Below are 14,636 nucleotides of genomic sequence, written 5' to 3' on the forward strand. Positions count from 1 at the left end.
TGAAAGAAAGGAAGGAAGGAAAGCAACTGAGGAGGAGAGGCTAAGGAGAACTGGGAAGGAGTCCGCAGCCAGAAACCCTACAGCTATCTACCAAAGGGGCGAGGGGCGGGCCGCCAGGAAGCAGTCGAGGGTGAGGTGGGGGTTCAGTGGCGCAGGGGAGAATGGCCACCGAGAGCAGGGTTAGCCCAGCCTGAGACCCCGAGACCTGCTGGACTGGGGAGGTGGGGGTGGGGGACTCCCGCCCGCTGGACCCTCGGCACCAATACCCCCAGTGCCAGGGCGCCCACCTCTCCCTGCTGGAGCTGCCTTTCTGAAGGGCTCTTGTCCGCAAGCAGGGCCTCCCCCAAGTCCCTCCCCTATCCCATCCAGCCCGGGTTCTCCAGCCGTCTTTGCAGTGTCCAGAGATGCTCCTCCGCAGACCCAGGACCCCTTAGGCGCCTCTTCCCTTCCCTCTGCCAAATCGCAACGCCTGTACTTTTCCAGCTCCCTCTTTCCCTCTTGAAATTGAAAGTTATTGAGGTCGCTCAGGGTTGTTGCTCCAGCAGTTTCCTTCCCCGCCCCCGAGCTCCCCCCGCCCCCCGCAGCCATCCCCCTGTCTCCCCCTCCTACCCCTCCTTCCCCTGCTGCCCCCTCCCTCCCCCTCTCCCCCCTCCCTTCCCCTCCTCCCCTATGGGGTGCTCCCCGGAGCCCAGCCCAACACTGGAGCGGCTCCTGCTCGCGAACGCCAGAAGCAGCTCGGGGTCTCTCCGCCGCCCCTTGGCCATGGCCGCAGTGCAGACTGCGTCCGCTCCCCTGCGTTCCCGGGGCCCCAGCCGCTGCCGCAGCCGCCGCAGCCTCTGAGCCCTAGGGGCCGCCTTCGCCGCCACTGCTCGCCCGGATCCCGCCCGCGGCCACAGCCGCCGCGCACCATGCTACCTGCGGCCGCCGGGGCGGCTCCTGGAACCTTCGCTTGCGGCGATGACAGCCACCCCAGCAGAGCCGTCAGTGTTGGGTGTTCGGACAATTTGAAAGTACAATAGTTGGTTTCCCCGTCCACCCGCCCCGCTTCGCTTGCCATCACAGCACGCCTTTTGGAACTGAGTGGAGAAGTCCCGCTGCTTGGGTTCTCGCTCGCTCGCTCTCCATATAGATACGCCTAACACCTACATGTACTTTTAAAACATTAAATATAATTAACAATCAAAAGAAAAAGGAGGAAAAAGAAGGGAAACATTACTGGGTTACTATGCACTTGCGACTGATTTCTTGGTTTTTTATCATTTTGAACTTTATGGAATACATCGGCAGCCAAAACGCCTCCCGGGGAAGGCGCCAGCGAAGAAGTAAGTGCAGGGGTTTTTACGCATTTGCTCCCTTCTGCCGCGTTCACCTGTCGGGTCGCTTTGCCTGTCCTGAGTTCTGCTCCCAGAGTTAACAATTCTCCCACCATACACCCCACGCCTCCCAAAGGAGACGATATAGTTTGGGCTCTGGGAACATTGACGAAGCTCCTCTCTTAGCATCCTGGAAGATGCTGGAGTTGGGCAGACCGAGCGCTAGTGTGGCTCCCGCCCACTAACAACTTAAGGTTCTGGGAAAGTTTCATCCTTCTTTAGACTGGCTCAAAGGATTTGTGTCTTATCTTATGAGGCTCCCATGGAGGCTTCGCGCCCCAAGCCTTTGGGAGCCCGGCCTGCAGAATACTCTTGGCAGTTGGACAAACACCAGGAAAGGCGCGGCCGCGGCACCGGCTTACCTTGCATGGTCGCCTGGAGCGGGAAGACCTTGACTGGGTCCCCAGGCTGCGCTCGGGTAGTAAAGCGCCCCCCAGGAAGGCCAGGAACTAGCCAGAGAGCGGCTGAGTTGCCGCTCTAGTGGAGCAGGCGTAGGGAGTTCGCGTGTTTGTTTGCAGAAATGCCCGACGTCCCACGCCTGGGGGTCTGAACACAGGGCAATCCCAGAGATGCGGGTTTCCATTTACTCTCTTGTCACCTGTGAGCGTTTTAGCCATCTCAGACTCTTTCATGTGGGTCCCCTGAGACAGAAACATGTTGAGGATGGGGTTCCCCCTATAGACTCGAGCTCGCCTTCTCGCTGCCCCTTCTTCAGTTATTTAGGAACTGGTCTGTGATGGCTTCATAAAACAGTGCCCTAGGTGGGAATAAAAGGGTATCCCCCTAGGGCAGTCTCAACCAAAGTTGATCCTTCTGAAAGGTGACGTCTTCCAGAGGTAAGGACAGATGTGAGGATGAGGTTTGCATCTTACTCCTGGGGTCGCCCCGCGTGCGCGCTGTTCTGCTGTGCCTGCGTGGGGAGTTCCTTCGCAGATCAGTAGAGGCAAGGGCAACTTGGGCTCTATCATTGGGGGCGCTGGTGGGAAAAGGGAGGGAAAAAAATTTGTCAGGGGGTTCTCGTGGCTCAGAGAGCGATGCTATTGCCTTGGCAGCTCGGACCTCCGCGGCTGCGCAGCCTAAGATCCGTGTGGTGCCTGGTTCCCCCGGGCGGATCCCTCCCCAGCGTCCAGCTGGTGAAGCTCCTTGGGGCTGACTTAGGGGCAGCGCGTTGGACACAACACCCGCTTGTGTGAGATGGAAATTTAGTAATCGCTTCTCGGCCGCTGTTTGTCTCTGCCCTGCCCATGGGCATGAGGGTCCCCTGAAAGCTCCCTTTGTACCACTAGCCTCGGCCAGACAAGGTTTGATTCACCTGAAAATTGCCTTTAAAAAACGTGGCTGGGCCCTAGCGCCAGGGGCTCCGGCCTGGCTTCATCGCCTCTAGGATCGCGAAGCAGGGTGCAGGAGGTTCTAAACTAAACATGTCAGGGCATCCGATTTATTATTCTTGGCCTCTTAATGGTTTGTGTTCTTCGCAACTCTCCCACCCACTCTTTTTGCTCAGGCTGTGCAGCAGCCTCGCGGAAGGAGCCGCCCCTGGACTCAGTGGACCCCTTTTGGTCCTTGAACGGTCTCCCCACAGGGTCGTCTCAGGGAATTGAGTTGTACAGTTAGTGGGGAAACCGAGGATGGACTGAAGCTCAGCCTTCCGCTTTCCATCCTTTCTTACAATAGGTGCCTATTGGGTACTCACAGCCTGTTCCCTCCTTCACCCCACGGGGGACGCCCTCCCCCCAAATCGGGAGCTACACACTTGCTGGGGTAGGGCAAGGTCCTGTCAGTGTCACTGGCGTCTTCGTTTGCGGGTTTGGAGCCCGAGTTTCTGAAAGCTTGTTGTCCATTAGTCCCCATCTTCCCTAACGAGTACCACCATGGGGTAGGAATCTGAGGCGGGGTGAGACAGTGCACCTTTAGGATTGGACTAAAGGAAGATTGAGGAGTCGAAAAGGCAAGCTGATTTTCGACCCGCCTTAATCTTCTCAAGGCCAAGTCAAAACTCCCTCTGGTTGTGTTGTCGGAATGAAAGAGGGAATGGGTGGGTCTGGATTGAAATCTCAGTGATTTGTGGGAGTGGGTCTGGGAGAGAGCTCTGCAGGCGACGCTCCTTGCGCCTTCACACTTAAGTCTGCGTTTGCGGCTTGGTTTGCTAGTGCAATGCTGGGAGAGGAGCGACCCCTTGCGTCCTCTGAGAAGACAGACGAGACTTTTGGCAGGTGCAGCAAAACTCAGAGAATGGGGAAGGAGTAGAGAATAGAAAGATCCTTGTTGAATGCCCAGAAACTCAAAGTCAAATTGCACATTCACAAACTCATGTGGATCAATTCTTTGGAAATCTCTCTTGTGGTGGGGGGGGGATAAAAAGTTTAATAAGAACTAGGAAGAGGTGTTTAAAATTAAAAACAAGTTGGTATCAAATCTATTTTCTATTTTTCTTCAACAGGACTAAAATACTAAAGTGGATATTTAAAGTATCCTCTTTTTTGGCTTGTAGATAAATAGTTTCAGTTTCCTAAACTTCCTACTAATGGCTTAAAACCATTACTAAAAATAGAGATAGAAAATAAAGGCATAATAATTGTTTTCCAAAGTTTTTTTTTTTTAATGGTTTCTTCATTGTTGGGTTAGCAGAGTTCTTGTAAGTAAAGACATTCCCTTGCAGTGTTAAACACTGCAGGATCTAAAGAACCATGGGTTATCTCAGAAATAGCAGACAGAGCCATGTCAGCATTCTCCTGTTTCACTTAAACAACCCTTACTCAGTTATCTATACTTTGTTACAGACTAGTGATCCTAGTTGTTTCAAATGGTGTTTCCTCTTATAAAATATACAGGTTTTAAAACAGGAGTCTTGTATCTTGCAAATATCTATGTAACTATGGTTAATAAATGAGCAATAACATTTTATCTATTTTGATTGATATATAGTTCCTAACTGAATTTATTCAAGATAAAAATTAAATGCAATTCCTATTCAAAAGTCCCCTTATAGCAATGTTTTTAGAGATAAGCATGAGCTTTAAGTACAGGATGCTCAATCAAGAACCCTGAATTCAGCTTTTGACTCATTTCAGATTTAGCCTTTGCAGCTTGGTAGTGCCAACTTTGGAATTCCAGGTTGTGTGCTAAGAAAAATAAAAATAAAATATAAAAAAATATATTTTCCATAATAATAATAATTGTAATCCCTTACTGTTACACCACATTTTCATTTGCATGATATGCTTGGGTTTCAGAATAGTCACTTGAAGTATAGAAGCAGGTTTTGATCTTCCTATTTTACAGATCTCCTCAAAGTCATAGGGTCAGTAAGTAGAACTTCTTTCGGTCATGGGCCTCAGTTATTCATACATTTATACTATATGCTGATCTATGTCATGGAGAAGATATCAGGAATAAGTAAGATATTTGATTCTCTCCAGATTATCACTTTCCCAATATGTTTGAGAAATAAGCTGTTCGGCTTGACTGGGAATTTTTGAATTGATATTAATGTGTATTATACAAGATGACCATTTTCAAAGAATTAACTATCTAAAGTGATAGTGAAATTTGCTAAATATAATATAATATAATTTACTTATCCAGAAGACATTGTGGGATATTACTGGGTCAGAAGACTATTGTTAGAAGCATCAAATACCAGTTAAAATCCATTTTATTTATTACCATTTATTCATTGGGTTTTAATTGTTCAGATTCCAGATAAATGCAATTTTTGAAAAACCATTGTGTACATAATACAATACACCCTATTGCAGAGTCTATAAAACTTTTAATGTTTTTCATAAAGAAGACTGGAAAAAAAGAAACAAGAAAATAATATTAATAGTTATAAAATTTAAAAATGGACTTACTGGAATATACCGGTCATTGCTAATGACACTTTTTCAGATATGAAATTATTCTTTGAGATTCTGATATGTGCTTAGCAATCATATTGCTAATCTTGGAAAATAACAAGTTATCTGATAAAACAAAAAAATCTTTCACTCTACTATACATTTTATAATATTAATATTAAATGAAAGGTTGGTTTGAATATTGACTATGAAAGTTCTTTTTCTACCTATCAACAATTTTCACCAGTCTAACCTGTTTTTGAGAAAAGGATTTACAGATTGAGACATGAACAAAATTTTCTGGAGAGAGTGTATTCTGTAACATATCATGTGGTATCCATTTAAATCAAAGACAAATTCAAATTCGCAAACAGTAGTGACAACATCTAAATACAAGCAAAAAACATTTATCTTTGTGAAACTAATTTAATCATCATTACATTTTCAAGCTTGTTTCCTAAAATATCCTGTTGTTATATTATTTTAATTCATTGTTTATTACTTCAGTAAGATTTTTATTAAGTACATTAGAAACAGTAATTTTGAAATGCTGTCATTTTAGCCCCAAGTTGTTGAAATAATTAAGAATATAGGAATGGGTGTAAAAATGATTTAATGTGATTATTTCAATATTCCTTTAATCAAGAAATATGAACAATATTTCAACTTATAAGTAGATAAGCTTTGCTAAATCCTTTCTCCTTTAAAGATTTCCCTGGTATTTAGTGTTCTACAAATTAGGTCCCCAGAAAGCAATGAATAGAAATTACAACCTGTAGTAAAATTTGATTTTCAAGTTATTATAAGAAAACTCTTGCTATGCTACTACAAAATGAGTTTATTAGTCACTTGATCATTTTAGATTATTTGAATCTGGACAGAGTTCTCCAGATTGCTACTAAATATCTAAAATATTTTCTAGTTAAATGCCAGATCTTTTTTAGATGCAGTGGTTTTTTTCGAATCCTAGATAATGTAGAGTTTTTAATATGTTGAGTTGAGATGGAAAGATTCCTTTGCAATTATCATAATGAACTACAAAAAAATAAAACTACTATAGATATGATGATTTATTAAATAATCTTTTCCCTTTCATCTCTATCCAGAAGTTTCATTTTAGACATTGTCATGGCCTTTCTCTTCTCAGTTCCTCACGATTTAATCACACATCACATCCCTACCTCCAAAAATATCCTTTTCCAAGTAGTGAATTCTTGAAATGCCAGGACAGTGGATATTGTATTTCATGAAATGTAAGAATCAACTTTGGTTACCATTAGGAAAACATCATTCAGTTTTGAGAGCATGGTAAGGATCAGGCAAGACAGTGTTGAAATTGTATTTTTGACTTGGTTATGACTATTTATTCTCCTACTAGTACATTGTACACTGGCATTCTTTCAAAAATGATAATTTGAAGAAATGTTATGTCATAAATTATATATTTGGGGGTATTGCTTTAGATTTTGAGAGGAAAATATAGATTTTTTTCTTTGTTGTGAATTTTTCTCAAGGATTAACATGATTGGGTTGTCTTAAAATTTACCATCTGTTGGGGAACCTGGTAAATTTGAAATGTTTTGCTATTATTTTTTAATAAAGGGCTGGGTATGTAGCTCAGTGATAGATCACTTACCTGGTATGCACAAAGCTCTGGGTTCAATCCCCAGTTCCACCAAATAAGTATATATAATACATGAAGTATAAAATATACATTTGTGAAAAGTGCTGCCTATATTTTTCTGTTTATTTAATTTATCCCTTTAGATCTTTCCATTCAGGAATATTACTAACATTCTAATGAAAGTTGTCACTCAAGCAATACTAAAAATAATGGAATATTCCATTGTCAGGGATTGTGGGGTTACTGAAAATGCTAAATGCATAGGTGTCATTGAATGCTAAGAAATCCCATTCTCTGCTCCCAAAGTTTCAACAATGTATAACTTTAAACAAAATACCTGTAGTATTTTCACATAAGTACAGTTTGATTAGTTTAAAATTTCATTTTTAAAAATATAGTTGCAGGTGTCTCTTATCTGATAAGACCATTTCTGCCTTTGTAATCTTGGCAAGGGAGCTGGTTACCATCTGTTGTTACTAAAATTCTTTTGGAATTTTTTAAAGGAAAATTCAAAGGTACTAAAGAATATGATTGCTCAATTAAGTAGATTTAATAGTTTGTAAATGTCTTTATATTTCATGCAGAAGTTCATATACTCTCCAAGCATTGCCTTATTAGTGTTCAATCTGAATCAATAATTTCATGAATGGCAAGTATCCTATGTTCATGATAAAAACTGAGACCTGAGAAGGAGAATCTCCAGTTTAAGTGCGGAAGCAGAAACTGAAAAACTGAAACCTGGGTTCTAGACCCAGCTCTGTTACCAATATTAGATAACACAGGCAAGTCCCATTACTACCCCAGATACATTTCTTCTATGGAAAAATGAGGAAGTTGGTAAAAAATTTAGATCTACAGCATCCACTAGTCGTCTCAACTTTGAATCTTTTGGTATGAGAACATAAGTCATGACTAGTAAGCTAAATAATCATTCTAAGCTTACTTGTTCTATTCAACTAAATTAAGCTAATAAAACTGTAAATATAAGCTATAATTTACTATTAGTAAATTTATCCCATAAGGTTTATCATGTAAATATTAACTAATGGGCAACTTTTTGAACTGAAGAATGCATTAATTATGATATGCCTCATCCATCAGTTTATAGTGTCCGAAAACCATAGCTGAAGCATCCGTCAGTAGTCTATGGCAGGTTCATAGACTTAGGATCATAGGGAGCTGATTATAAATACCAACTAGAGTAATGCTTCAGAGCTCCTGTACCATGGCAGGCTTTCAAAAATGACCCATGTTGACAAGGGAGAGCTAATTCTGACAGTCCAGGTTTAAGGCAAAAAGTTCTATGCTAACTGAAGGTGAGAGTATATATAGCAGATAATTTATTTTGATCAAATCAATAGTTCTGGGCAATTAATTGGATGTGACAGGGAAAGAGACGGAAAGTCATATTTGGCTTTCCACATACCTTGGAATATAAAGACATAGGTGTTGGTTAATGGAAAAATGATAGACAAACACAAATACAAGTAGGGGAAGCAGATTTGACAGAAAACTTATTTTTCTTTTGAACTATCTTCACTTTGAGGAACCTATAAGACATTTAGGGAGTCTGAACCAGTCTCAGAGAGCATCAAGGGCTGAAGTCAAGAGCTTCAGAGTCATTCACATAAAGGGGATAGTTGGACATGTGAGATAAGATATCATGATGCCTTCTTTATTGTTATCAGAATGTTTGCATTGCTGACATTGAGACTTACTGTTCGTGGTTGTGTAAATTGATTACATTAAAGCACACTGTACAATTTAAATGGTTTAATACATTCTCAACTGCAATTCCTCATTTTCATAGTACTGTCTATATTATATAAGATAATGGTCACTGGCATCATGAGCTGCAGTTGTCAGTGGCCAGATCTTGAACTTGAAGATTATACTTGGAAGCGCCATTACCTGAGGGACTATGTTACTTTGCCACAGAGCATCAGGAGACTTGGAAAACTTTATGGTAATAAAAGATAAGTTTTTGTAGGATGTAAAAATGATTTTAGAACCATTCCATTTGGACTTAGCATCTATTTATAACAGTAGCATTCTACTTTCAAGCAGATTTCTCTACGAAGTGTGCTGTTTTAAAAACAGAGAATCTCAGGATGGGATAAAACTTGCAGGAATCTAGTCCCTCTACACAGTGCAACATCCCCCACTGAGGAATCGTCCAGCCTCAGTAATAACCAGGCCCGGGCTTCCTTTTTCATTCATTTCATTTCCAGGCTTCTGTATAGGAAGAAGTCTGTTCCCCTAGTCTTCCAAGTACCTGGCATGTCATGAACTAGGCTTACTTACTTTCCAACAGCTTTCTAAAATCTATACATAATAATGAAATATACTGTATTCATTCCCAAAAATTGTCCCCAGAAAACTAGCTGGTAAGCATATTTATAATTATACCCCAATACAAAGCACATTCCTAAAAGTAAGTGGTAAAACAACCCCCATTTTATAACCACATAACACAAACCACTGCCACACAATGTAAAATAACAATTTGTGAACTGCTTATTTTAGAACACTGTTTTCTTAACATATGCTCAATAAGTCAGTAAGAAAAATCAGTAGTTTCTGACTAATTCTGTTCTCTATCATACAAAGCAACCTTAAAGGTACAAACACTGTCATCTTGACAAAGCTGGCCTATAATCAGACAGAGTGAAAGTCATATTTGACCAATAAGCGACAAACTAATATGTCAAAGCGTGTTAAGTGCCTCATGGTAAACTATAGCTCCCAGAATCACTGTTATATTCCTGTATGTTTTATCTTAATATACATGAATACTTTTTTAAAGTATTCTGATAACAATTTTTATTTAAAGAGCTTCCATGTTTTAGTCACCTAAGAGGTGCTAACCCTTTAGGTGATGTTTTTGAAAAAACGATCTTATTTAGTCTTCATACACACCCTGGAGGAATGTTTTTGAATCATACACACCCTGGAGGAATGTTTTTGAATGGTCTCACCTTAGTCCACTGTGCAATAAAGATGTGAGAATCTGGATTCTAGTCTAGTCTGGCTCCAAAGCCTACATCTGAATTGCCAACTCAACTTTTGGGGCAACCATAGGGCCTTTTCTCAAACCTTACGTTATTTTTTCTTTCTTTTACCCACTTTTCTTTGGTCATTGTCTCTTATTTCACACAAGACAAACCACAAATCTTTTTTAAACACTAATTGTGTGGGTGACTTCTGGTATTACATCTCTTTATTTTCTCTACCCTTTATCCTCCTTTCCTTAAACTTGCCCTATAATGTTTTTAAGAATTGAAAAGTTGCTGGTCTTTTTCATAAGAAGCAATAGGATTGCACAGTTTATTTGAAATATTCTGAAATTATTCTTCCCAAGTATGATACACATGTCCAAGAGAAGATTACCCTAGGCATGAGGATGTGGGCAAAGTCTATAATTTTATAGTTAAATATCAAAATCTTTACAACCACAATAGATATTTAGATATTTCACTGCCTACATTTTGTTTTCAGAAAAGTTATATTTATGATGTTTCATAAAATGTGTTGTTGTTATTCATTTTTACCACAAGCAGCATTAATAGTAACCTCCACTCTTTATTTTTTTTCTTTATGGGTCTTGGTCCAGTAAATTCTCAATGCTGAGTTCACATTAGAATCACCTGGAAATCTTTTTAAAAACAAACCAATACCCAGACCCCATCATTGATGAAATAAATCAATCCCTGGGGATGGGACTTAGATATCCTTATTTTTTAAAGTAGTTCTGGTGATACTAAAGCAGAACTGAGACTGGGAAATATCACCAGACCCTTAATTCAAGAATAACTACTGCAGTTGAGCAACTGTTGAAAACAATGCCAGTTTTATGAGGGCTTGACGGACAAAATAAACTTGTGCGGAGTGTGTGATAAGAAATGAGCTATGTATCATTTGAGCAAATGCTAGTTGGAAATATAAAGCAATCTGATAGTGCTCTATTTTTAACCAAGAGTATTGATAAACTTGAGGCACTGACTTGTGCAGATAGAACTACCTGATAGAGACTTATCTCAAAGAGTCTGAGTAAAGTGTGGGCAGTGGCATGATAGTGCATTTCATAGGTACTGGCTTCCTGGAATACCAGCACTGGCTCATGGGTGAGTGCTTGCTCCTGGGCTCTGCTATGGTAGGGGAGGGAACAAAGAAGGCTACTATACAAGATGGGTACCAGCCTTACAACCATACTCAACCTTTTTTCAAAACTACAGAATAAACAGCTGTTTTTTGTTTGTGTGTTTGTTTTATGTCTAACCACTTGATTGGTCATGGGCCCTAGTATCCTCCTTGTTATTAGGAAAATCCTAATGGTTAGATGACTGCCTACCAAGAAATAAACATCCTTTTCTTTTTTATGGTTTCTACAATTCCTAACTAACTTTAGATTGACTACTGGTGATCAGTAAAACTACTATAAATAGCATAGTTTTAAGCTCTAACTTAATGGATAAAGCTTTGTGGTAGTAAAAAAAAAAAACTTACTGTTTTTTACTTCACTCCTAATGTCTTCTTCTTTGAGTAGTTATCTTCATTAAATCTTGTTGTTTATTCTTTTCTCGTCCATGAAAAATTTTCAAACCTTGCCATAAATCGGGGAAAGCTCCATGAAAAACTGAGGTGGAAGTCTGGGCTTCCTGTCAGATTTAATTCTGCTTGCTAAAGGGGCTCTTTGGGAAAATCTGGGTTCCAGTGAGTCACTAGGCCAAATCCCAATAACCACAATTGCCAAAAGTAATTAAAATGAGCAAAGCCAGGCTTCTTGGGAGGAGGGTCATCATAGCGTGCTTGAGCCATTGCTCCATGGTTAGAACTCCTTACTAGTCCCTAATGATTGGGAGAAATCATGAGTTACAGAGAGCAGGAAATCCACAAGAAAACAATGTTTTTTCACCTAGGTTTTTTTTTTCTCAATATGTCATTCATCCCAAGCTTTCAAAAGATGAAAACCTGCCATTAGTACATGCATAGTTCATGTCACCATCCTCTTATAAACCACCTGTCTGCCTGCAGTGGTGCAAACCCCACAGTGAGGACTTGTGTCACCCTCACACATCCTCCTGCCTTCATGAGCAGATAGAAAGAACCCCAGGAATATAGTCAAAGTCTTCCCCCAAAGCATTAACTGACAAGGAGAAAAAGGGAAGGGAACAGATCCTTATAAACATTCTCAGGTCAATTTAGATACAATTATGGAAGGAACTTGGCAATAAGAAGATGGCAGTGCATTTCACCAAAGCAAGAGCTCTAAAGTCCCCAGAATGAAGGCCAAGAGTGAACTCACAATAAAACATTCTTAAAAATTAAAAAAAAATTCTAAACTCACTTTCACTTCAAATAATACCTTTTAGAAGCATGGTACTGGAGGAGGCTAAATAGAAATTATCAAAAAAATAAGTGGAGTTACCATTTTAAACTTTCATTATATGACAAAATTGGAAAACAATTTACTCCTTTCATAGGAACATATTCAAAAAGCACATGTGTCTGTTGTGTAATAACCTCATTTGATAGATCTTCAATTAGCAAAGACACAAAGCTCCTGCTAGTCAATATCCTTAAAATTTCAAATTCCTTTATTATTCAGAATGACTTCTGTATATTGTCATATTACTCAAGCTTAGACTACTAGTTCTATTTATAGACATGGATGAGTCATGTTGCTTAATTTAATATACAGAGTGTTATGGTTTAGCTATAAGGTGTCCCCCAAAATCTCATGTGCAAGACAATGTGAGAAAGTTTAGAGGTGAAATGATTGGGTTATGAGAGCCTTAACCCAATTAGTCCATTAATCTGCAGATAAGGATTACCTGGGCAGTAACTGTAGGCAGGTGGGGTGTAACTGGAGGAGATAAGTCACTGGGGACATGCCTTTGGGGTCTATATTTTTGTCCCTGGTGAGCTGAGCTTTCTCTGCTTCCTGTTTTCCATGTCCTGAGCTAATAATTTTCTTCACTATGCCCTTCCGCCATGATGTTTTGCTTCACCTTGGGCCCTGAGCAGTGAGTTGGTCATCTGTGGACCAAGACCTCTGAAACCCCAAATGAGCTTTTCCTCCTTTACATTATTCACATCAGGTCTTTTGGTCACAGTGATGAAAAAGCTGACTGAAACAGAGAGGAAGTCAAAATCCTTTCCTGGCCAACTTTTTCTGGCAACTAGCAATATCCATTATCATGTGGTAAATAAACCCTGACCTCATGCATTATGCACAAACTTAATAGTTATAGTGATTTGCTTATTATTATGATGGAGAGTACAGAAAAATAACACATTTGATTTCTTTAGTTTTGAGTTCGAAATAATATAAAAATAAAGCAGTGGCACATACCAGTAATCCCAGTAACTCAGGAGGCTGAGGCAGGAGAATTGCAAGTATGGGGCTACCCTCAGCAACTTAGTGACACACTGTCTCAAAAGACAAAATAAAAAGGACTGGGGCTAGATGTGCATTGTGGTGCAAACCTGTAATCCCAGTGGCTTGAGAGGCTGAGGCAGGAGGATTGCAAGTTCAAAGCCAGCCTCAGCAATTTAGTGAGGCCTAAGCAACGTAACAACCTGTCTCTAATTCAAAAGTGAAAGGGCTGGGGATATGGCTCAGTAGTTAAGCAACCCCCTCAGTAAATCTCTGAGCAAAAAGAAGAAAAAAGGTACTGGGAATGTAACTCAGTGGTAAAGGACTCCTGGTTTCAATCCCTACTACAAATCATCATCATCATCATCATCATCATCATCATCATCATGAAATGGAAGAATCATTTTTTTTTTAATTTGGCTGTAACATTTTGACTTGTTTACTTGTACTCTTATCTTTTGGTGCTATATAGTTTCTGCCATTAAACAAAAGATACAGACAAAAGTTGCTTGGCTACAAACTAGTTGAGCACATATTAGGCAGCTGAATATTTCTTACAGAATATAGCTTTATTTCTCAATTTAAGACAATGTTTTTGATCCAGAATCTAAAAGGACTCTCATTACTTATTTGTTAAGAAGAAATAAGACCCAATATTGTATCCTTAGGCCCTTTGACCTGAATTCACAATTTCATTCCATCCTTAAATTGATAACTCTTATTTATACAAAGCCTGAATACAACTTAAAAGAGCTTTTTCACATAGGAAAAAAAAATGTCTCAATTGTATCCAGAGCTTGATGGAGATCCAAGTTTTATAAGAGATCAGTAGGATTTTCTCAGAGACCATTTAGGTTTACAGGATCATGTAGGTGCACACTTACCCCTAGAACAATTGCTAGCATTTGTCATTATACCCATTATCAAGCCTCAAGGATCCAGCCCCTGATTCATATGTATTTTCAGACCTGTGGGCATCATGTGCCCATATGTCAGTCTAATTTATAAAAAAGAAAGAGAGAATTACAGTAAGAGGAGCTCCAAACTATTTCAGGCCACCACTACCATCTTCAAACATCCATGTGGACACCCAATGGACAGTCCAGGAATTCATTTAAAACTGTCTATGTCTGAATTTAATATATTACTCATGCTATAAATGGATGTTTGCGATCCCAGAAACCTTCATGTAAAAATTTTTAGCCAAGCTACTTAATTCATAGACTGTTGGGCAGAAGCACTATATTCATGAGATAAGAGCATGTTTCAAATGAAAATTGCCAAGATTTTCCAGTGCAGGATATGTTCTTCATCCTTCCTAGCCCAAACTTACTTCCTCATCCACTCCCTAAATTCTCAACTACTGCTAAGATGAGTTGAACAGTTTTAATTTTAGAATCCAAAGAAAAAATAAACACACA

General features: G+C 40.0%; 1 protein-coding gene across 2 annotated transcripts in view; it reads left to right on the forward strand.

Moving 5' to 3' along the window:
* Positions 1-1,191: 1,191 nt before the first annotated feature.
* Positions 1,192-14,636, forward strand: part of RSPO3 (R-spondin 3) — a 77,459-nt gene continuing 64,014 nt past the window's right edge. For both annotated transcript variants that reach the window (XM_081296483.1, XM_081296484.1), the window contains exon 1: positions 1,192-1,322. In XM_081296483.1, coding sequence (XP_081152609.1) covers positions 1,226-1,322 — 97 coding nt within the window. In that variant the 5' untranslated portion in view covers positions 1,192-1,225. The remainder of the gene's footprint in view (positions 1,323-14,636) is intronic.

The sequence above is a fragment of the Spermophilus citellus genome (assembly GCF_964194105.1).
Source record: "Spermophilus citellus genome assembly, chromosome: 5".
NCBI lineage: Eukaryota > Metazoa > Chordata > Mammalia > Rodentia > Sciuridae > Spermophilus > Spermophilus citellus.